The sequence below is a fragment of the Cercospora kikuchii genome (assembly GCF_019650295.1).
Source record: "Cercospora kikuchii DNA, contig_00004, whole genome shotgun sequence".
In the NCBI taxonomy this organism is placed as follows: domain Eukaryota; kingdom Fungi; phylum Ascomycota; class Dothideomycetes; order Mycosphaerellales; family Mycosphaerellaceae; genus Cercospora; species Cercospora kikuchii.
This window is the reverse complement of record NW_025408585.1, coordinates 2065005-2087029: the sequence shown is the minus strand read 5'-3', so window position 1 is coordinate 2087029 and position 22025 is coordinate 2065005. Positions and strand designations below refer to the sequence as shown.

General features: G+C 53.7%; 9 protein-coding genes across 9 annotated transcripts; 5 read left to right on the top strand and 4 right to left on the bottom strand.

Moving 5' to 3' along the window:
- Window positions 1–15: 15 nt before the first annotated feature.
- Window positions 16–1853, top strand: CKM354_000705700 (uncharacterized protein; the record flags this gene model as incomplete). Its single annotated transcript, XM_044802396.1, has 2 exons — window positions 16–571; window positions 625–1853. The coding sequence occupies 2 exons, from the start codon at window positions 16–18 to the stop codon at window positions 1851–1853; spliced, it is 1785 nt and encodes a 594-aa protein (XP_044658331.1).
- A 903-nt stretch (window positions 1854–2756) lies between these two features.
- CKM354_000705600 (uncharacterized protein) lies at window positions 2757–3278 on the top strand (the record flags this gene model as incomplete). The annotated part of the gene is made up of 1 exon (XM_044802395.1): window positions 2757–3278. One exon carries the CDS (start codon window positions 2757–2759, stop codon window positions 3276–3278), a length of 522 nt encoding a protein of 173 aa, XP_044658330.1.
- An 814-nt stretch (window positions 3279–4092) lies between these two features.
- CKM354_000705500 (uncharacterized protein) lies at window positions 4093–5142 on the bottom strand (the record flags this gene model as incomplete). The annotated part of the gene is made up of 1 exon (XM_044802394.1): window positions 4093–5142. One exon carries the CDS (start codon window positions 5140–5142, stop codon window positions 4093–4095), a length of 1050 nt encoding a protein of 349 aa, XP_044658329.1.
- Window positions 5143–5543: 401 nt separating this feature from the next.
- On the top strand, window positions 5544–6569 carry CKM354_000705400 (ribosome biosynthesis protein KRR1; the record flags this gene model as incomplete). Its single annotated transcript, XM_044802393.1, has 1 exon — window positions 5544–6569. One exon carries the CDS (start codon window positions 5544–5546, stop codon window positions 6567–6569), a length of 1026 nt encoding a protein of 341 aa, XP_044658328.1.
- Window positions 6570–7091: 522 nt separating this feature from the next.
- Window positions 7092–8918, bottom strand: CKM354_000705300 (uncharacterized protein; the record flags this gene model as incomplete). Its single annotated transcript, XM_044802392.1, has 1 exon — window positions 7092–8918. The coding sequence occupies one exon, from the start codon at window positions 8916–8918 to the stop codon at window positions 7092–7094; it is 1827 nt and encodes a 608-aa protein (XP_044658327.1).
- A 1735-nt stretch (window positions 8919–10653) lies between these two features.
- Window positions 10654–12750, top strand: CKM354_000705200 (uncharacterized protein; the record flags this gene model as incomplete). Its single annotated transcript, XM_044802391.1, has 2 exons — window positions 10654–11386; window positions 11447–12750. The coding sequence occupies 2 exons, from the start codon at window positions 10654–10656 to the stop codon at window positions 12748–12750; spliced, it is 2037 nt and encodes a 678-aa protein (XP_044658326.1).
- Window positions 12751–13189: 439 nt separating this feature from the next.
- Window positions 13190–15304, bottom strand: CKM354_000705100 (uncharacterized protein; the record flags this gene model as incomplete). Its single annotated transcript, XM_044802390.1, has 4 exons — window positions 13190–13210; window positions 13271–14333; window positions 14396–15098; window positions 15151–15304. 4 exons carry the CDS (start codon window positions 15302–15304, stop codon window positions 13190–13192), a joined length of 1941 nt encoding a protein of 646 aa, XP_044658325.1.
- A 528-nt stretch (window positions 15305–15832) lies between these two features.
- On the top strand, window positions 15833–16606 carry CKM354_000705000 (uncharacterized protein; the record flags this gene model as incomplete). The annotated part of the gene is made up of 1 exon (XM_044802389.1): window positions 15833–16606. The coding sequence occupies one exon, from the start codon at window positions 15833–15835 to the stop codon at window positions 16604–16606; it is 774 nt and encodes a 257-aa protein (XP_044658324.1).
- Window positions 16607–20069: 3463 nt separating this feature from the next.
- On the bottom strand, window positions 20070–20817 carry CKM354_000704900 (uncharacterized protein; the record flags this gene model as incomplete). The annotated part of the gene is made up of 2 exons (XM_044802388.1): window positions 20070–20473; window positions 20529–20817. 2 exons carry the CDS (start codon window positions 20815–20817, stop codon window positions 20070–20072), a joined length of 693 nt encoding a protein of 230 aa, XP_044658323.1.
- Between the last annotated feature and the right edge of the window lie 1208 nt (window positions 20818–22025).

The following is a 22025-nucleotide window of genomic DNA, read 5'->3' as shown; positions in this document are numbered from 1 at the left end:
CCCCCATCGCCCACCATGGCACTCATCGAGACCAGTCTCATTTGGGTGGCCTACGCCGTTTGCCTCGCCATCATCTTCTTCATCTCCGCCATCTTCGTCTTCGTCTACCAGAAACCGGGCGAACGCAGCGTCGCCGTGACCATCATATGCTGGATTACCGTTCTCGCCCTGCTCGCCACCGTTCTGTTGATGCCAGTGGATGTGGCACTGGTCTCGTCCACAACAAGCAGGAAACTGGGCAGGAAGAAGGATTGGGCCACGCCTGACAAGGTGGATGATACGCTGTACACACTGAAGATTGTATACTACACGCTGTACAGTCTGGACGCTGTGCTCTGTCTGCTCGTTGTCCCGTTCACCTATTTCTACTACGAAGAGTACGACGAGGTTGCGACCGAGGAAGGGCAACAGACCATCGGCAGCAGGCTGTGGGCTGCCTTTAAGTGGACATTCGCGTTCCTCTTGTTTTGCGTGATCCTCTTCCTCGTTGGCTTCTTCATACCTGTTGCGAAGAAGGCAAGAAATGATAACAAAGACCTGGACTACTTCAAGGACCTGCTCACCGAGAATCGTGCGTATCATGGTTGTGTCAGTATCAATAGCGTCTCGCTAACAATTCTGCAGATGGCGAACGCGCTCTCACCTTTGCTATTGGTGTCCTGATCCTCATTGGCACCCTTCTCTACTGTCTATACACGGCACCAGGCCTGGCTCTGCTCCCAGTCTCATTGATCAAATCCGCACCAAGTATCTCTGCACCGCAGCTTGCCGAGTCGACCGAGAGCCAACTTGCTCAAAATCGAGAACGTCAACGTCAATTGGAAGGCCGCAGCGAAGGTCGTCAAGGTGGTCTAGATGGTCGTGACCGACGTGAGCTGGAAGCCCTTGTTCGCGAGGAGCGCACTTTGGTCCGCCGCCAGCGCCTTGCCCAGGAGAATGCTGGCACTGACCGCAACTGGATCATTAAGGTCTGGCTGAAGATCGAGGCCATATTCCGTCCTTTGAAGCTCATTCTCGGCCTGCTATTGGTCGTGATTGCATTGATTATCTTCGCCAGCATGCTCATCACCATGGTGGACAAGCTGAAGAATTCCGCGTGCGGCGTATCGTGCGGCTACCTCCTAGGCAAGACGAAGATCTTTCAACCCGTCAACGCGCTGCTTCGCGAGACATCCAAGGTCTTTCCCATCGACTACGTTATCTTCCTTCTGCTCACCATTCTCTTCTTCTCCGCATCCGTTGTTGGGCTCGCCACCATTGGTATCCGCTTCCTATGGGTCATGCTCTTTAGGATCCGCAAAGGCCAGACCACACCCAATGCAATGCTCATGGCGACAGTGATGTTGACGCTGATGACCTTTGCCCTCAACTACAGTCTGGCAATGATTGTCGCACCTCAGTACGTCACATTCGGCCCTCAAACTTATTGTGACAGGCCGACTGGCAACCCAGACCTGCAGCCGGACTGCAGCGAGCACCACAATGCAATCAAGCCTTGCTCAGAAAGGTCCGACAACCCCGTTGCAAAGATGGTCTGCACGGCTTCTGTTGTGTCGACTTTCCTCAACAGGATCACAGCCAACTTCCCATATCTTGGCGCCGTGGACTTTTACGCGCAGTTCGCATTCCTGGGAATCTTTATCATTGTCTTCCTGGTGACCCTTTTCCGAGTTCCTCAGCTCGATGAGGAATTGATGGACGAGGATTTGCGCGAAGCAGAGGAGGAAGGACTGCTGGCCAGCACAGGGAGAAGATTTGGAGCAACCTGGCAAGACATCACAGGACGCGCTAAAGGTGTTAACAGATCCGACTATGGCGCCGTGAGAGGCAGTGAGCCAGTCGGTGAGGACTGAATATGGACTGAACAGGACGTGAGGATGTACTGAACTCCGAGGCATAGAATGACATCGTGAACATAGGCTTCGCAGCTTCCATTGGTTTGATACCCTTATGGCGTGCATGTATGAAGGGACAGTATTGAAATGTGCTACGACAGGTTACCTCATCAGCAGACGCATGCAGTGCTGCTTATTTTTGTACTTTCGGGCAGGGACTCTGTAAGGTACGATCTGCATTTTCTTGGCGCTACGCTACCTCTCTTATCTTCGCCATTCTGCTTCCCTTGCTGCTCCTGTCGCGACTTCCGGATTGCTTTTGGTAACTGAGCAGAGATATTCGACTTGAATGGGGAGAGTACTGGTGTCTGCACCAGTGCACTGATGGGCCTGTGTCGTTGCACATGCTTGGACTCTTCATGAGGGGCACAAAATGCCTCGGCACCGCATTTAGTGGGGTGGAAATGAAGTTCTTCCTCGATCTACGGTCCTGTTATCTTGCTGCCTATACAACGGTCACGCCGATAATATATCCTGAGGCTGGAATTGGTCGGCTCGCGAAGAGTGCTTTTCCAACACAAGCCGCCTGGAAGTTCTCCGCCGCCGCTTGAGGCTTGCGAGCTTAAGTCGCCCAAGATGTGCCACTCACGGCAAGGACCGAAGTCACCGTGACAGATTTCCACGCCAGCCTCGGAAGTCTCGTAGGCTGCTTGTGTCGAGAACATGATGAGCGGCATGATCAGGCAGCACTGAAAGTGAGTTGTAGATAAAGAGAGCCATTGAGTCCTGTCTAGATCGCACCATTATCGCAGCACGAACAGACTCAAAATCCAAAACAGACACAAACACAAGACCACTACACAATACCGACCCATCTATCCACAACCACATCTCCCCCGATCAAACTCAACAACCAACACAATGCTCCGCCTCAGCAAATTCGCCCAGCTGGCAGCCTCCGCCAAAAATGCCATGACCAGCCGCTCCGCAGCCTCCACCCAAGAAAACCTCAACACAATCAACGAATCCGTCCAAAAACTCACCCAAATCGTCACAGCCTACTCCGGCGGCCTCCTCGCCGCCTCTCCCATCTCCAACCAAGAAGCCGCACTAGGAATCCAAATCAAAAACGCCACCGCAGACGCCAACGCTTCAGAAGTCGTCTCCGAACAAGAAGCACGAGAAATCATTGCTTATATCACGGATGTTTTGGAGCCCAGTATTCGAGCTTGTATGAATGCGATGAAGACGAAGAAGGAATTGTTTGTTGCGTCGAGTTTGCAGGGGACTGTGACGGGGGATATGAAGGATTTGAGAGTTCAGACTGAAACGTTGGGAAAGGCGCTTGTGGCGAAGGCGCCGGCGAGTGAGCAGGCTGCTGGGCAGAAGACTTTGAAGGTTGTGGATGAGGATTTTGAAGAGGCGATCAAGCATTTTGCTTAGATGAGTGGGTGATTCGTGAGAGATGTTGGTTTGTTTGATGTGTTAGCGGTTTTTCGTACAATTCATGATCATTATTTTGCTACCACCGCCCAACCAGCCTATCGGGCTCAGTGTTTCCCATCAGTACCGCCTCTCTGTTTCTTTTAACGACTGTTATGCCATCTCGGCCCTTCTCAGTGCCCATGCGCGCTCCACAATTGTCCCAGTCGAACCATGTCTCTCGCCATTGTTCGATCGATTTCATCATTTGCTCCATACCACTGAACATTCGGTCGTTCGGGCCCCGAGGCTTGAGCAGGGCTTGTCCACAGTTCTACCACCTCCAAGGTGGCATGGGCTCCGCTAATATCCAGCTTCACCGCTTCGTCATTTCTGGAAAGGATGTGTATGTGCAATTGATTTGAGCCATTTCGGTCCACCGACCATGTTCGTAATATCTGTCGGGAGATTTGGTGGTTCCGGCACTGGTACTGCGAGTACTGAAGCTGCCAGGAGTGTGGTGGCCAGTGCGAGGCTGAATTCTAGCTTCATCGTGGTGATTTTGGCAGCTCCGACGAGCTCAATGTGTTCGCACAGGTGTTGCAGTCCATCGGCCTTTTGGCGCATGGCATTTTGAGGTGTGTGGACCTCTTACACATGTTGTCCTATTCAGGACTCGAACAGGAAAAAGTGAAAGACAAAGAACGTTGATGTTGTCTTTCAAGTGCGTCCGTAAATCGACTTTTGCTGAGCCCTTGAGCACATGCTTTGAGCATACACCGGATACTGACATGCACCCATGTCGAATGGAATGCATCGGTACCCCTCGTACTCATCATAGATCCATCGCGCCGCTCACCCATCTAATACTGCTGCGCTTGTTCTTTGACCTCGTCAACTCGCGTTTGAGGATCTTTGTATCGTGTGGATTGTCGCCCAAGTGCCTTGTCGTAGGATTACACTCGGCCAGATTTACACACTCAAGTCCGCTCAGATGTAGCATACACGATACCCCATCTATCACCCAAGGACGCGCGTGTGGGTAGACGAGCATTGGGCGAGGAAGCCTGATCGTGATGCATTGGAGCTTGTCGCACGCACCAAGGAGGGCGAAAGCTATGGCATCCTCTCGCGCACCACATATGATATCCACCGCTTTCAATAACTGGCGGCCATAATTGCCGATGTGTCTGAGAAAAAGATACATGACTTTTGTTGACCCGAACTTGAAAGTCGTGTTGGAGAACAAGATGTCGAGAGCCTCTTCATAGATGGCACGACAAGTGAGCATGATGTTGATCTTGGTGGTATCACGAGCTCTCCGTCTGCTATGGCCAGCCTCTGTGATGACGCGGTTCGTGTCCGCGTTCAGTGGCACAATCGCCGTGACCTTGTCCAGTCTTGGCATGAGCATGGAATAGATCTCAAGACGAAGCTCGGTCGGCAACGTGAAGAATGGACTCTTCTGAGCTCGTCTCGACAAAGTGACCGCGCGCTCTGGAGCTTCACCAAACTGTCGATCAAATCGTCGACGGAGAGCATTGAATCTTGACTTGCCACCTGGGAGCGAGTCTGGCCTGTTCATGTCCAATGGATTGCGCACTTGTAGATGTAGGCAGTCAGGATAGTGTAGCCGAATGGCCTCGAAGACTCGAGGCGCGTCGGTGATGCATCCTTGAAAAGCGCGGACGCTGTCTTCTCGCCGCACGAAGGCGCCACAGGAATTGCATCTTGAACCTTGCTCGAGAGCTTCGAGAGGCGGGCGGTCATATACATGTCCAAGAGCTGCTAGCTGTCTTGCAGTGGCGTCATCGTCGAACCAGTACCCTCGGAAGGTCGCCAGGCGGTCTGCATAACTAGTCTGGAGCTGCGAATTCCGGGACATGTTAATGGACAGAGAGATGTAAGATGTCAGATCGCGTAATAAGAGGCATTGGTGAGAAAGCTCAGCAAGCTACCGAGAAACTCCAGGTGGGCGGCCGACGTGATGGAGAAAAGTCTGGCGCAGCATTGGCGCAACGTGCCACGCGAGCATGCTGTTCTGCAGGCTAAGTTAGTACCTCGTCGATATTGTCATGTGGCCGCCTTCCTTGATCTAAGGCTCCCTGCTTCCCACTGCATCCGAGTTCGCAAAGAGCTTGGTCTTGGTCTCTTGTGGAGCGGACGCGGCTGCGGAGCCATCCGGCCAAGCCCTACAACCTGGACTTTACGCGAAACTCTAATCAGAATCAATCTTTTTGGTCGTCGAGTTCGAGATCGCAGTTCTGTACACACACATCCTACGCCATGCCGTCCACACACAACGTCGACAAACCGTGGGACACGGACGATATCGATAAATGGAAAGAAGACCCCTTCACCCCCGATCAGAACGCCGGCGGCACCTTCAGTGAAGAATCGACATTTTCCACGCTCTTCCCCAAATACCGCGAACTCTACCTCAAAACCAACTGGCCGCGAATCACAAAATCGCTCGAGAAGCACGGGATAGCATGTTCACTCGACTTGATCGAAGGCAGCATGACTGTCAAGACCACGCGAAAAACATTCGACCCCGCCGCAATCCTCAACGCCCGCGATCTAATCAAACTGCTCGCGCGTAGTGTGCCCGTCGACCAGGCGCTCAAAATCCTCGAGGATGGAATGGCATGCGATGTGATAAAGATCCGAGGCATGGTCAGGAACAAGGATCGCTTCGTCAAGAGACGACAACGTATTCTTGGACCGAACGGCAGCACATTGAAAGCTCTCATGCTTCTCACACAAACCTACATTCTCGTACAAGGCAACACGGTATCGGTAATGGGAGGCTACAAGAGCTTGAAAGAAGTCCGAAGAGTCGTGGAAGATTGCATGCAAAACATTCATCCGATCTACCATATCAAAGAGCTCATGATCAAGCGCGAATTGGCCAAAGATCCCGAGCTCAAGAACGAAAACTGGGAGAGATTTCTGCCGCATTTCAAAAAGCGGAACTTGAGTAAGAGACGAGTACCCTTCAACGTCACGGACAAATCGAAGAAGGTTTACACGCCTTTCCCGCCGCCGCAAGAGAAGAGCAAGGTGGATTTGCAGATCGAGAGTGGAGAGTACTTTTTGAACAACGCTGCGAAGGAGCGCGCGAAGAAGGAGAAGAGGGAAGAAGTCATGAAGGAGAAAATGGAAGAGAAGAAGCGGAAGCGAGAAGAGGCGTTTGAGGCGCCGAAGGAAGACGCGGATGTAAAGAAGAAGAAGAAAAAGAAGGAGAAGGATGGGGAGAAGAAGAGTAGTAAGAGGAGGAAGGCTTCGGAGGATGTAGAAATGGAGGAATGAGAGAAGTCTGTGCATTGTGTCGTGGAACTGGATTAGCGAGGAGTCTGGCGTGGTTCGCGTTACTGACAGCATAAATCAAGTGCATACGGATGTCGATCGATACTGCTGTTGCCTTTTGAGTCCCCGTCCATCTTCAGGGCCTTTCCTGTGGAGTCACGCCCAAGCCCTCAAGCCGCCAGCAGTCAACGTCGTGGCGCTTTTAGAGTGTGATCACATGTCCAAGCACTCAAATGGCACATCACTCTAATAGCGAGCGCAATTGCGCAGAATAGAGCGCGAGTCCAGTAAACTGAGCGAGCTCCTCGATCATGCGACGCGAAGAGAACAAGAATGCAAATATTGTACAAGAGCGTGGACGAGGTCTCTCTCAAGAATGCCGAATTCATCCGAGTTTGGACGTGTGCTCGGTATGACAGAATGCGCAGTGGTGGTGTCCTCGTACTGTTAAGGACAGCCCTATGCTGTTGGCGGTATAATGCATATCGCTGGAGCTCGTTCTGGGGTGTGATAAGACGCAGGTGCCTAAGCTGGGAGGGAGAAGTCGCCTTCACCAAGAAGAGACCAGTCAATATCAGAGTAGATGTTGTCGGCCATGTTGGAACCAGCGTCAAATGGCAACCCGAAATCCACAACCTGCTTTTCGTCTGCATCTCTCTCGTATGCAACGCTTGCTCCCTCTGGTATGGCAGAGTTATGCGGAAGGGCGAAGTCGTGCACTGATGCTGGTGAGGCCTGAGCAAAGGACGCCATTGGAGTGGACGCCTGGTCTGGCATCTTCCCTGCCAGCGGATTGAACCACATAGGAGCAGCCGGCATGGCGTTTTGTGCTGGCGCGGCGGTGCTTCCTGCCACTGGGCCACCTTGGCTGTAATGTATTGGCGTGGAGAATGCGTTGAATCGCTTGACTGGATCAGCTGTGTCAGAGTACTCGCGCTTGATCAGGGGAGCTGCATGGAATCCCGGCATCATCATCGGATTGAAGCTTGCGTGCATCTGCTGGCTCTGCAAAGGTAGCATGCCGTCCCCGACCGCGCCGCCCTTGTTCATGTTCTGGTCTGGTCCCGACTGTCGCTTGAACCGAGTCCCGCCTGGACTAGTCATTCCTTCATCTTCCGCCTGGCGCTTCGTACCTCTCATCGCTCGCGGGGCGCAATCTCCAGAAGGACCGCTTGACAAGAACATGCCACTGTCGTGACGTCTCCAATCTCCGATTTTGTCTGCCAAAGACACCTTACGCTCACTTATGAGATGTTCGTGCAGCAGCCCGGATCCTTTCCTCCCAATAGTGCGTGCCTTGTCGGGCGAATGGAGTGGGTCAGACTTTCCTGGTGAGAATCCAGAAGAGTCAGATTTAGCCTTGATGGGTGAGAAGGATCCTGAGAGGTCCGAGTTATCATCGCGATAGTTGACCTTCTTGTCCTTTACCCTGCTACTACGCCGCACCACGCTGGAAGACTTCTCTGGCGAGCTGGCAGGTTCCACTTTCTGCTTCTTGGCTCTAGTAAGCTTCTGCTGGTGAGCTCGCACTTCTGGGATAGCGTTCTGGACAGCGCGTTGTTGTGCTTGGGCCCGCATCTGCTCAGATGCCATGGCTTGTGCTGTAGTGTGGTTGCGGTGGATTGCGCTGGCGCTCTGAACGGGAGCTCGTGGCATCTGTTGCTTAGGAGGACCTGATGTAACCGGTAAGGACGCCTGGTGCAACGGTCCACTGGAGATACGCGGCCCCAGCGGAGACTGTGGAACGCTTTCGAGGTCTTGTATGTCAATAACTTCGCTCGAGTCGCTAGTCTCGTTGATCTTAGCCAGCACCTGTGGGTGGAAGTTCGCGAGGAAGACTTCAAACGAAGGGCCCCGTGGATATCCCTGCTGCTTCCGAACCTGGTGATCGTCATAATGCCGCTTGGCCAGACTCTTGACCTTCATCCATGTATTGCATTCGTGCTCGTATTGCTTTTTCTGCTGATCAACGATTACCAATGAAGAATTCAACACCTTCACCTCGCTCAGAGCGAGGATGTCTTCATGAGAGGCGCCCTGAGCAAGCCAGACATCGCGCTTGCTGAGCAATATGCGCTTTCGCATCTCGAGTTCAGCCACGATTGCGAAGAGCTTGCCCTTGACCTGTTGATGGCCCTTCTCGATCTTGTCAAAGAATTGGCCCTGGCTGGTAGCGCCGCAATAGAACATGCCGGCGCCACATTGTACCTTTTCCTCTGCATGCTCGATGCTGTAGTCTGCACAGTCAATCTTGCGCCAGAAATTGACGTCCAGCTGGGCGGCCAGGTAGCATTCTCCCTCATCGATTCGTGTGCAGCCGCAGAGGAAGGTGATGAACTTTTGGAAACACATGTCGGGAGGTGCTCAGCAGGCTGCTGGTCGCTGCGCGCGTGGAGGAGTCGACTGCTGCCGGGGCAGGTGGGTGTCGATGTTGATGTTGGGGTCAGGCGGTGCGATCGAGTCTGCCCACCTCCTGAGGCTGGAATTGAGATGGGTGAGCGTGTGTGAGCGGTAAGTCTTCATGCAGCACACCGCACATGATTCTGGAGGTGAGAGTGTCTGGTGATGTCGCGGTTGTTGTTGCCCGCGATGGGAGTTGTTGACATGTGAACCGGAAGGGACTGTTCAATTTTGGCTGAACTCAAGGCACTTCACTGAACTTTTACACCCCAGGCATCATGACACAACTCACATGCTGAAAGCGATTGCAGCCACATCTGCAACAGTCTGTAGAGCTCTAGGGTCTCTGGTGAGCCGCTGCATTTGAATTTGGCCTGCAGTTTTCTACTCTTTTGCACGAAGTTGTTGCGCTCATGGGCGTTGCTAGCAAGTCCTCGGCGCCTCCTTCTTCGGCGTCTGGCCACGGTCGTCTTGAGATGCAGTCGGGAGTACGTTCGCTTCTCGCGACATCTGTGTGCTCGCTACGTGCTGCTCAACGCCGTCTTGCTTTGCATCAGGATCAGCCGCGGGCACAAAGCTGCCTTCTCACCACTTCTAGCACCGGTTTTGTCTCTGCGTCCAAACGGTGTTTGGAGGTAGAGCTCTAGCTCAAGACATTGCCATTACTTACGCTGTTCAGCCAGGTCTGTCGTCGATGCACGCGCGCCCTTCTCCATTCTTTCTCGCATCGCTTTTCACATATTTTCTGCAGTGTTGGAGATCCTGCTGACTCAGAAGCGCAAGCTGCTGCGGACAGTGTCGCCAGGCACAGCATGATGTCCTCAGCCTCAGCGCTCCTCATGGCTGACAAAACTTATTCTCGGTGCCGTGGGAGCTGTCCTGGGAATAAGTGAACAGCGGCCACGTGAAGATGACTGCGGCGGAAAGGTGGCGCGCATTGGCGTTGACGCTTGCAAAAGTCCGACGGCCAGGTGCCTGCAAGTGAAGAGGCTACTTCAGACGGGTGAGGTCAAAGACAAGGGCACTCCTGGACCTTGTACCGTCAGGCATCGGAGGCTTAGCCGTACTTGATCCTTGTGTGATGGCGCAAGCTGCAACCAGGATCTTGAGGAAAAAGTGGAAGCAGAGCGAGGAATGAGCGACTTCGCAGAGCTGTAGCTTCCATACAACAATCTCTCGACAATGATGAGAACAAGGCGCAAGTGAGCAAGACGCATGTCAGGCACGAGAAGATTGCAGGGCGCGCAGCATGCGGCCACCCAAGCTGGCAAACAGGAGGAGAGGTGTGCCTTCTACGAATCATCGGCCTCCTCCGCTCGGGCTGGCGCGAGCTTTGGGGAGCCGGAAAAGCAAGTCTGCCGTTTGGCGTCTCGATGCGTGTCACAGCTCCTGTGCTCAATCGGGCTAGATTTTGCAAACAATGATGATGCGACTCTCGCGTGTGGATTTTTCCAAAGGCCGATTTCCCGTGCCAAACGCCTCCTCCTCCTCGCTGCCGTGGCACACCACGCGGCGAGACTCGCCCTTGTTGCTGTCACCATGACTGTACAATAACCCTCTGGCTCTGCCGACCCACTCCTCAATCGACTTCTGGCGTTGCTCCAAGAGACACATTCCTCTGGTCCAGCCGGTGGAGCATACATCTTGACCTAACACCTGCCAAGTGTGCTTGGCTGTCGAGACAATCATGACTTCACGCGAAGAAAGAGCGATCGACGCGACTCTGAATACGACGACAGATGCCCCTCATGCGACCACGGACTCTTCACAAGCGCAGCCAGGCCTGACGAGAGCAGAGTCACACCGAGACACAATGGCGCAATTGGAGGGACACGAGAACAATGGGCAGAGCGACGCAGCACAACACAGCAATGCACCCAGAACGAGTTCAGATGCTGCAGATGTTGAGAAGCAAGAACATTCGGAAGAGCTCGAGCCAGTGGTCAGCAGTGATGGCAAGATCAATGGGAGATCGAAGGGAAAGATAGCCATTATCATGTTGGCTTTATGTCTGGCTGTCTTCCTGGCTGCTCTCGACGTAACAATCATCACAACCGCTCTGCCCACGATTAGTGAAGAGTTTAATTCCGCCGCTGGCTACACCTGGATCGGTTCGGCTTTCTTGTTGGCCAATTCAGCTTCGATTCCTTCATGGGGGAAGGTCAGCGACATCTTTGGTCGCAAGCCCATGCTTCTGGTCGCCAACGTGATCTTTTTGATCGGATCTTTGGTTGCTGCACTGGCGAACAGCATTGGCATGCTCATCGCTGCCAGAGCGGTTCAAGGTGTGGGTGGTGGAGGTTTGATCATTCTGGTCAACATTGTCATTGGAGATCTGTTTCCCATGCGCATTCGTGGTGCTTTCTATGGTGTCATTGGAGGTGTTTGGGCGATCGCTTCAAGTCTTGGACCTATTCTCGGTTCGTTTACCCCTTGTCGTGCAACTTATCAAACCTTTGCTGACTGTGATTTACATTTAGGTGGCGCGTTCAGCCAGTACGTGTCGTGGAGATGGTGCTTTTACATCAACCTGCCTCTGGACGGAATCGCTTTCTTCATCCTGCTCTTCTTCCTGGACATCAAGACACCTCGAACCCCGATCGTCCAAGGCCTCAAAGCAATTGACTGGCTCGGATCATTGCTGGTTGTCGGAGGAACTTTGATGTTGCTCTTTGGCCTACAATATGGTGGCGTATCTGCGCCATGGGACTCTGCTCGAGTCCTCTGCTTGATCATCATCGGCGCCTTCACGCTGTTCCTGTTCGGCATGTGGGAGTGGAAAGGTGCAAAGTACCCGATCATGCCAATGGCTCTGTTCGCATCGCGCTCCAGAGCTGGAACACTCGGCGTGGTGTTTCTTCATGGCTTTGTGTTCATCTCAAGTAGCTACTACCTCCCACTCTACTTCCAAGCGGTCCGAGGCCAGTCGCCCATCATGTCTGGAGTCCTCATTCTGCCCACCGCAGTGGCTCTCGCAATCACATCCGTGGCGACGGGAGCGTTCATTGCCAAGACTGGTCTTTTCCTGCCACCGATCTATTTTGGTTTCTTCTTCATGACGCTCGGCTTCGGTCTCTTCATCAACTTCGATGCGCACAGCTCCTGGGCCAAGCTTGTTGTATTCCAGCTTATTGCTGGCCTCGGTATTGGTCCGATTTTCCAATCCCCAATCATCGCACTGCAGGCGCACATCAACCCTCGCGATATCGGAACTGCGACTGCCACACTTGGATTTGTGCGCCAGCTTGCGACGAGTGTGTCCGTGGTCATCGGCGAAGTAGTGTACCAGAACCAAATGGAGAAGAAGAGCGCCCAAATATCAGCAGCTCTGGGTCCAGAGGCAGCAGGCCAAATCACCGGAGGGGGCGCAGGCGCCAGCACACAGTTCATTCAACGACTACCAGAAAACCAACGCGAAGTCGTTCGCGTCGCCTTCGCAGATTCCTTACAGCCCATGTGGATCATGTACACATGTTTCGCAGCCTTGGGGTTCGCCGTCATGCTACTCATCAAGAAGAAGCAACTTTCAAGAGAACACGAAGAGACCAAGACAGGTCTCGAAGCGGAGAAGGAAAATGCTGCAGCGAGGAAAGCTGAAGCAAATGAGAAGCGGGCGTCGAAGGCTACGAAGAGACGTTCTAAAGCAGCCCCGACGAGTCGACCACTTTCCGAGGCAACGACAGCAGCAGCGGGCGACAGCGACAAAGAGCACAGTGCAGCTGAGGCACCAGATGTGCCACGATCACGAACAGCGGATAATACAGCGGAGAATACCAGCTCTTAAAGCGACGAGGATAATGTTGTACGATGACGTATGTATTGTAATGGTTTGTACTTCGGTTTCTAGGCTCGGTCCAGCAACTCAGCATCAGAAAAGGCGCATTGGGATGATACACATGAGCGGCTTGTTACCAAAATTGTACAGTGGTACTGGCGAAGATAGCCGTCATGTACACGAGGCCAATATCGTTAGACTTGCAATCCTCGGCTTCATCGCTACGGGCAAGAGGCTTCCTTCGGTTATGTTCCAATTTGCTGACCCATGCACAGTACCACTGGCTGAAGTGGCATTTCATTCCTGGCGCACTAGTGCATGTACTTCTTGGCTGCCAGCCTGACGTAGCACAGAACCAGAATGTTGGAGATCATGACTCGCGCCCTGTCTTCTTACTGACATGCGGCTCAAGCATTGCGGCCAGTAGGACATCCACAGTCAACGAGTTTCAGACATCAACATCACCCCACTAAAGTTCAATTGTCAGCCATCAAGCTCATTCTTTCCCAATGTTGGACTCAAGACTTACATGTTCTTTCAAATCATCCGCCCTCCACTTCGTCGCCCACCCCATTTCCCGCTCAATCGTCTCATAAATCTGCAAAATCGCACGATGCTCACTCGGATGGCTCATATGCTGTCCCGCAATCCAGAGTGGCTGAATACTGTTACTCCAACTGCCATGATGGTGATTACTGATACTGATGCCGCAAATCTGTCGCGCATGCCACAAGACCGAAGGAGGTTTCTTGGCGAACTGAACGTGAGGAGGTTTGTATTTGAGCATCAGGAGTGCAGCCGTGTGATACATTTGGTTGCCGGAAATGCCGGGACCGTTGCCGAAGAGGAGTGTTGGGAAGGGCTTGTTGGTCGTAGAGGCGGAGATGCTGATGATGGTTTTCATTTCCTCCGGTCGGTCGTGGTACCAGCGTTCGAGGAGTTCGAAGAGTTGGGTCCATTGGTGGAAGTACTCGGTTGGGCTCATTGGGTGAGCTGGGTTGCGGTGTCGCTGTTCCCATTTGCCGGAGGAGCAGAGAAGGTCGATGACTTGTCCTGTGAGGTATACAACGTGGTTGGCGTACATGCTGAAATCCGAGTGAAGATTTAGAAGCGTATTCACGTCCGCAGTGATGTCCACTCCTCCCATCCATCTGTGTAGTGGTATCAGAGTCCGCTCTGAAGAGATCAGGGCTCCGCAAATGTCGATGCGCGCGAAGCACCAGAAGATGGCTTGCTCGAGACCGCCGCAGCCTCCTGAGATGCCGAGTGCCTGTATCAAAGCAGCACATCCATCAACGTGCCGGCGCCATGCCTTGGGCGAGCAGCTCATCATCTCGAGTACACAAAGTACCAGGCATGATGCCAGAACCGCTGTGGTCCGAAGCTGCAGAAGAGGAGACAGGAGGTGAATGGCGTGTTGGTACAATGCCAGACTGCAGGAGTTGTCGGGCTTCTTCTCTTTGAGTTCCTTTTGTCGCGCCGATAAGGCCAATATCGAGTACTTGAGGTGAGGATGATGTTTCGCTAGTATGGGCAACACAAGCTCAAAATGCCTGTATATGTCAAATTTGTCCAGCCAAGGGGCAATTTCACTGTGTACGTACGAGAATTGGTCAGTACTCTCCGTCTCACCAGACTCGGTGCAGTGACTTACTCAATGTAGTTCTGCCACAGCATGAACTCTTGCTCCACAGAGAGATATGCAAGCCTTTGCCACTCATCGTCGGCAGCTTCACTGCTGCCTCCGGGATACAACTCTGACCTTTGATGTATTTCTGGCGAGCCTAGTCTAGATGGAGCTGTCGACTTTGCGGTATCAATGATTTTGCTGCGCAGGGCTGCGTGTAATTCCTGGTACTGAGAGCCAGCCAAGAAAATGCCGTCTTCAAATGTGCTGTCGCTGTAATCGGGTGACAAGAATAGCTCTCGAGAAGGTACTAGTTGTGCACCTTCCAGCTCTAAGCTTGGCACTAAATCGTCTTCAACGGTTGAATAGCTGTCATGTGTTGCTGTTTGACGCAGCATGTCGAATGGCGCCATCTGACGACTCTTGTCACGGCCGTTCCGAGTGACTGGCGGAGTCTCTTTGGGCGACGAAGACGAGGGAAGAGGTACTGCTTCCGCAGCACGAGCATCGTCCACGCCATTCGTGCTTTCTTCGAAGTAGTCCCGTATAACTTCGTTAGTCACATTGACAATCTTGTAGTTCAATCGTTCGTTGTTCGCAGCCTGCAACATGGAAGGATGCTCGGCTTCCATAGTCTGTGCATTTTCTGGTCTGAACGAGACCTTCACGCCCCATTCGCACACCTCTCGTCTTGCTTGGCAGCCTTCACATGTCGGTTTGGCTTCGTCGCCTGCAACTTGTTAACGTTGAATATTCTGACTGGAATTTTGCGCTAAGCGTACACTTTCGCCGCTTCCGACGACAATTCAAGCATCCTGTTCGAGTACGCTTGCGACTTTCACCTACTTGCCTTCCTGGGCCAGCCAGTCGACGTCCGGGGCCTCGCGGCGAGCCCTCAGGCTTGCTGCCCGCATTCGTAACCTCCGTCACCGCCATACGTACAATTGAAGGGAACAGGTTGCGATGCGGCGAAATCGAGAACTGCGACCTCTCGCCTTACTTCTCCGCAATACTGGAGACGAGTGGAGAGAGATCGCATAGCGCCAACAGATCCTGATGCCTCGTGTCGAGCCACGCCGGGAAGCCCGAAAGCAGACTAGACCAGCATTGCGACGGCGAACATTGCCACGTTGAGCTCAGCGTGGTATGTATGCTTTGCTCGCTTGTCTTCTGGAACAAATCCATGCAGTGCTGCGAAAGTGTGACGTAAATGAACCATACAGCGGATCATGTCTTGTGAGAGACGTGGTGTTGGACGTGCTTGGAGTTGTAGGGGAGAGTTTTGGAAGGAGGAAGGCTGGGCTGTCGGAATACCACATGAGGAAGGCGTCCACGACACGTGCAGCGACCCACACGTCGACTTCACCTCTTCCATCCCATCGCCATGTAGTCCTCTCTTGGTCGTGTATTGCCCGCTGGCATACTTGAATGTCATACTGAGTCCCGTCGTTGACCACAGCAACTATGCCTCCCATTCCCGGCAAGCGTGAGAAGCGTATCGTGGGAACTTCGCTCAAGATGTACTTCGATCTCCCGTCCACTCTCAACTACATCGACAAGGTTGCAGCGCTTTCAAGCGTAGCTGAGAAGGCAGAAGTTGACCTCTTCGTCATTCCGGACTTTGTCACCCTGCTCTCGGCGAAAGAGAAGCTGGCTGAATCCAGTGTACTTCTTGGCGCTCAGGATTCGTACAGTGAGGACAAAGGCGCGTTTACTGGCGAGGTCAGCCCATTGACCTTGAGTCAAGCTGGTGTAAAGATTGTAGAAATCGGCCACGCGGAGAGGAGAAGGCTATTTGGAGAAACAGATGAAGATGTCGCCAAAAAGGCCGCCGCCATCGCCAGGAACGGCATGATCCCCCTTGTGTGCATCGGAGAGAAGAGTAAGGGCCAAATCGCGTCGCAAGCCGTGGGCCTCGCTGTGAGCGAGTGCAAGCCCCAGATTCAAGCTGCTCTCTCGCAGATCCCAGATGACGCAGAAGTGATTCTGGCCTATGAACCGGTGTGGGCGATAGGCGCTGCTGAGCCAGCTGGCGCGGATCATGTCGTCGCGGTCACGCAAAGCTTGAGGGCGCTGGTGCTGGACAGGAAAGGCCGAACGCGCATCTTGTATGGAGGCTCCGCTGGGCCTGGCACATTTCAGAAACTGAAGGATGGCGTGGATGGCTGCTTCCTTGGGCGCTTTGCTCATGATGTGAAGAATCTCGAGAAGGTGATACAGGAGATGGCTGAGCCCTGAGCAAATGGCGACTCGAGTCGCGAGAAGACTTTGCAAAACACCACTTGTGTCGCCGCTCGTGTCGCCGCGCATCCATCGCAGTCATCACCGACACCTCATGGCCTCAAATAAGTACTCAAGATCTCTGCTCGCCTCACCTTGCCGTCGCCGCCGACCACTGCTGGCGCCGCCGCCGCCGCCCTCATCTTCCGCCGCCTCCTCCTCCTCCTCTCCTCCCCCTCGCCGGCCTCAAACGCCGCAAACGCCGCCACACCCCGCGAGAAGCTTCTGGCATCTGCCTGCTCCCTGCTGCTCCCATTGGTCGTGCCACCCCAAAGCCACTCGCCGTCGCCGTCGTGGCGCAGAAAAGTTGGAACGGCCCGCACTACGGGCGCGCTAGGCAGAGATACAGTATATATTGCTGGCAACCTTCCCCTCTTCCTCAATCTTTCTCTCTCCACTACCATCCACTTCTTCAGCTTCCTCCACTACCAACAACAACCTTCACTCACTCACAACATCATCATCAACCATCATCATCATCAATCATGATCATCAATCATCATTCATTCAACCACACACATCCATCAAACAACATCACCTCACTCAATGTCAACCATCAACCATCACTCATCACTGACTGACATCGGCGGCGCCATCAACCGTCAAAAGTCAGTCGCCTTCCACCAGCGCCATCAATTGGTAAGTCATCCCTCACTCACCGCACTTGCACTTCCTCACTGACATCACAGCGCACTTCACTGCCTGTCATCCACCACACCCTCGACTCGCACAGGCGGCGACATCAACCGTCAGCCTGGCGCCTGTCATCAGCGCCATCAATTGGTAACTTACCCCTCACTCCCCTCACTGCCCCTTTCCTCACTGACATCGCAGCGCACCTCACTGAGGTTCCCACCTCCTCACTGGCACATGTCGGCGGCAGCTTGCGAGCAGCACCTTCAGTCGGTGAGTCACTGATCCCCTCCCCTCACTCCTTTCCTCCTCACTGACATCACAGCGCACATGGCACCACCACAATTTCCGCCACCCCAACAATCTTGGCGGCCAGACAGCCAACCGCGCACTCGCACGACATCGACGCCGCCGACTCGACACAACGCGACCGACGCCAGTGACCACCTCCCCACCATCAAAATCAGCAACATCGAGCAAACCACGACTTCACGACATCACGACATCAAAATCGACCGAACGAGATCCACGAACGAGACGGCGGCAGGCAGCGAGAGGCGGGCAGAGAGCAGGCAGAGAGCAGGGCAGCAGATTGGGCAGGCGAGAGAGCAGGCAGATGGGCAAACGGGCGGCAGCAGCAAAATTCGACCTCTTGGCAGTGTGCGTGGTTAGCGACTTCGGCGCGCCACCTTTGGGTGCTTATGATGTGAGATGGCACGAGAGAGTGGGCCATTACTCCAGCGACCATGCGCCACGCACCTGCCATTTGGTTCAACACAACATCTTCGACACGCAACGATCTGGCACAGACGACTTCGACTTCGGTTAGCGACCACGGCGCGCCACCTTCGGGTGCTTACGATGTGAGATGGCACGAAAGAGTGGGCCATTACTCCAGCGACCATGCGCCGAGTCGTCGTCAGTCCAGCCTGCTTCGTCTGCTTCGAGGTTCAGCTCAGTTAGCGACAGCGGCGCGTCACCTTCGGGTGCTTGATGTGAGGCGGCACGAGAGAGTGGGCCGTTACTCCCGCGACCATGCGCTGAGCTGTCTCGAGAAGACAAAACAACAACAACAAAAGCTGCTTCGAGGTTCAACTCAGTTAGCGACACCGGCGCGTCACCTTCGGGTGCTTGATGTGAGGCGGCACGAGAGAGTGGGCCGTTACTCCCGCGACCATGCGCTGAGTTGTCTCGAGAAGACAAAACAACAACAACAAAAGCAAAGTCAGAGATGGGTGGGTGGTCTTCAGTGGTGGTCTTCAGTGGTGGTGGTCTTCAGCAGTCAACAATCTTTGGTCATTTGGGTGTTTTGTGTGGTGTTCATAGTGCTCTCGCTGCCTTGCCAGGGGTTTTCAAAGACTTCAAAAGTCTCAAATTCAATCAAATTCAAACCAAATCTTCTTTCAAATCCATCAATTCGGTCTCATCAAGTCTTGCCTTCCCTGCCTCTCATGCCTCTCATACTTTGCTCAGCTCGTGCACTTCAACTCTTTTCCCACGTCATGCCCTCGGTCTCCCAGCCCACTCGCTCCCTTGCTGCTGCCACTGCCGCGTGCTCTTGCATTGCCCCACCGCTTCGCCCTCCTTCCACCACCTGCTACTGCGATTCAAAGTACGTTGCGCATCCAGAGAATCCGAGCCATCAATCAGTGTTGCCAGCATCCTGTTTGCGCCTCCATATGCCATTCGGACAACGCATGCTGCTGCAGCGGCTGTGCCCAACACCACCTGGAACCGCAGCCCATCTCGCTGCCAGCCATCGGCGAACTTGTGAAAGAGTCGGGCATCACTCAGATACTTCCGTCAAAGCCATAGTCCTCGACAAGCTGGACTTCTCTTAACGATGCTGGCCACAACGACTCTCGGCGATGTGCCGATGCCACCTCTCTGACAGCTGCAATCCGAAGCAGTCGGGAGCATTGCTGCACCATGTAGTCCGGCAAGCTACACGCTGCGGCCAGCTCAGACGTTCAGCTCTCATTAGTTCGCCGCGACTTGCATGCGCTTGGGGAGAGACCTGACACTGACCTGGCTCTGACCCGGGCAGAATCCCGAATTCCGCCTTCCACAGTAGCTTCACTCGTATTGCAACACTTTCGAAAATCCTCGTGAACGCTAATTAATGCTTAGTCGGCCGTTCTGCATCAAGGGCTTCTCGTGCGTCTCAGAGCTCTGGGACTCAAGGTCTACCGCCCACAACAATCTTACGCTATTTTCGCGCATGCGGCTTGCCAACACCCGGGAAAGGCCTCGCGAGCCGTCACATTCTTTACCATGTGCTCAGAGCTGTCAGTAGGATCGAGGTTTGTGATCGCCAGCTTGCAAGATGAAGAGAAGAAGGGAGCGTCACGGTGGAATGCAAACAGCACCTAGCTGGATATGGTACGGAGAGAGGATAAACAGACTGAATATGCTGTGTCTTACGAAGGACTTATTTCTGAAGCGCGCATGTCTGAGCTATTCGACGAAGCCTGAGCGGGCTGTTCGTGTTTCTCCGCTGAAGATCGCGCTGCGTTTCGCAAGGAGTTCAATCCCGAGTAGCTTCTCTGCAGTGTGCCGCAAATCGTCCGAAGTTCCCCAAAGTGCGGGACTTCCTGAGATTTCTTTGCCCAGAAGCTCGACCATTCCGTACCGGGATCCTGCAAGGAAGACAGGCTGCATCTTCGGAGCGAAGAGCGAGGTCGAGAATGTCGAGGATCCATTCGAGCCACGCTGATTTGAAATGCTTTCAAGCCTTTGCTGCTCGCCCTTGTAGAATCCAAACAGCTCAACGATTGACTTCCGCCTCCTACTGATCGGTGGGCGCACAACGGCCTTCGATCCTGGTACAGCCTGCAGGGCATGCGCTATTGGGATCGTACTGCCACGAGAAGAATGGGTCGGTCTCATTCGTGAGGACCTCGCCTATGAGACGAGTCGAGCTGCCCAGGTCGAAAGACTGCTCGAACCCCTCCATTGAGCCAATGCGAATCTGGCCCCAACCCTTCTGAATCAGCGAATCGATTGAGGTGCCGTAGATGTACTCCCTGAATCCAGCCCAGCGAATAGCAGAAGCACACATTGGGCAGCTTTCGGCATTCGTGTAGAGTGACAGACTGGCGAAGGCGCGTTGTGCTTGGCTTGCGTCTAGACCGTAAGGTCCTTCGGGATCGGTCAAGACTGCGGTGCAGTTATTAATGGCGGCAATCTCTCCTGCAGAAAGAGTCAATAATTTGGCTTTCAATCTCAGGCATGAATCACGATGTACCGTGCAATGTTGGGTTGCCTGTCGAGCCAATAGAATTTGCTCCGATGCAAACTAGCTCACCGAGCCCATCGCCAGCGGTATGATTGACAATCGCAGTTCCGAAGGCACCAAAGGGACATGGCGAGACCAGATCTGCCAATGCTTGGTTGGCTCTCCTCATCCAATGCGCTCGAGTAGTGAAAGGAATGCCATTGATAGTCAAATGCGATTCGGCGATTGGCTGTTGCTGACCTGATGCGAATGTGGCGGCGTACACGCTGAAGAGCGCGGTGGAGATGAGCGACTGCATCATTCCAGATATCCTTTGAAGTCTACGCTGTGAAACAATGGCAGCAATTCACGATTGAAGCGAATGTCGTTGGTGATGCATGACGGCAAGGGCTGGGCCGTTGTCGCGCTAGGCCGATTGTCTACGACATGCGCGTGGATGACGGGCCTTCGCTTGGCCGAGATAAGCAAGCAGCGTGTAGGGCCCGGACGATAGCGAAGCGCTGTGCAGATGGCCGTATGAGGTTTCAACACTGCTCTTTGATGAGATGGTCTGAGTTCCACGACAGCTGGAGTGGTGGGTGGTTCTTGGCGACGCGGAGAACATCCATCCTCCGGCCAACGCCGCAGCACAACAGCACAACTTGATCAACAACAACAACCGCGGTCACTGCGAAGGAGTACAAGCATCGGAATCGGCAGATGAGCTCCACTGGAAGGCCGACGTGCTGGTGAAGAGGAAGTCGACGATGAAAACGCCGCGCCTGAGACACTGCGCAAGTTGAGGCACATCTCTCGAAGGGACGATGGGCAGAAGGTCGCGCGATGGCAATACCTCCTTGGACAGCCATTTGAGGCAAAACGGAGTGGTGATAGGAACCTGGACATTCCCACTCCCACGGCCGAAGTCTTGCCAGACACAAGCACCTCTGGAGCCATCGGCCCAGCCATTACGGAAGTCCGTCCTTGGCTTCAACACAACTGGCCAAATCAAGCGCCATTTGCCTCGAGGATATCTTGCAGCCACCAAGCCGAAGAGCCATAACAGATCCTACGCATGACCAGTCGTAACATTGTGGTGGGTTCTGCACTGCGAGACGATGACGATCTTGCAAACCTGGCCCAGATCTTTTGGCGTGTACTGTTCGTGCGAGTGGGGCCTGGCTCGAACTTGTACATAGCCCACGGAACATGCACTTGGGCACTACATGTCGTGTCTACGACGCTGGCGTACAAAACATTGCTTGTTGGCCTTCCCATACCAAACTGTACCTGACGCCACGCTCGCCCGTCGATATTGATTCCAGGAATGCCCCATTCATCTACAAGTGGTCTTGGCACGCACTTTTTCTTCTTCTGCAACCTCCCACGCCATGTAACACACATTTGCAAGTCTACCAGATGCCAAAATCAATCTCTTCCGCCAATCCGATCTCTGCCAAGTATCACGCACGCCCCACGACACTATGCTGAGCGGACATATTGCAATACCAATGTCTTGGCATTCGG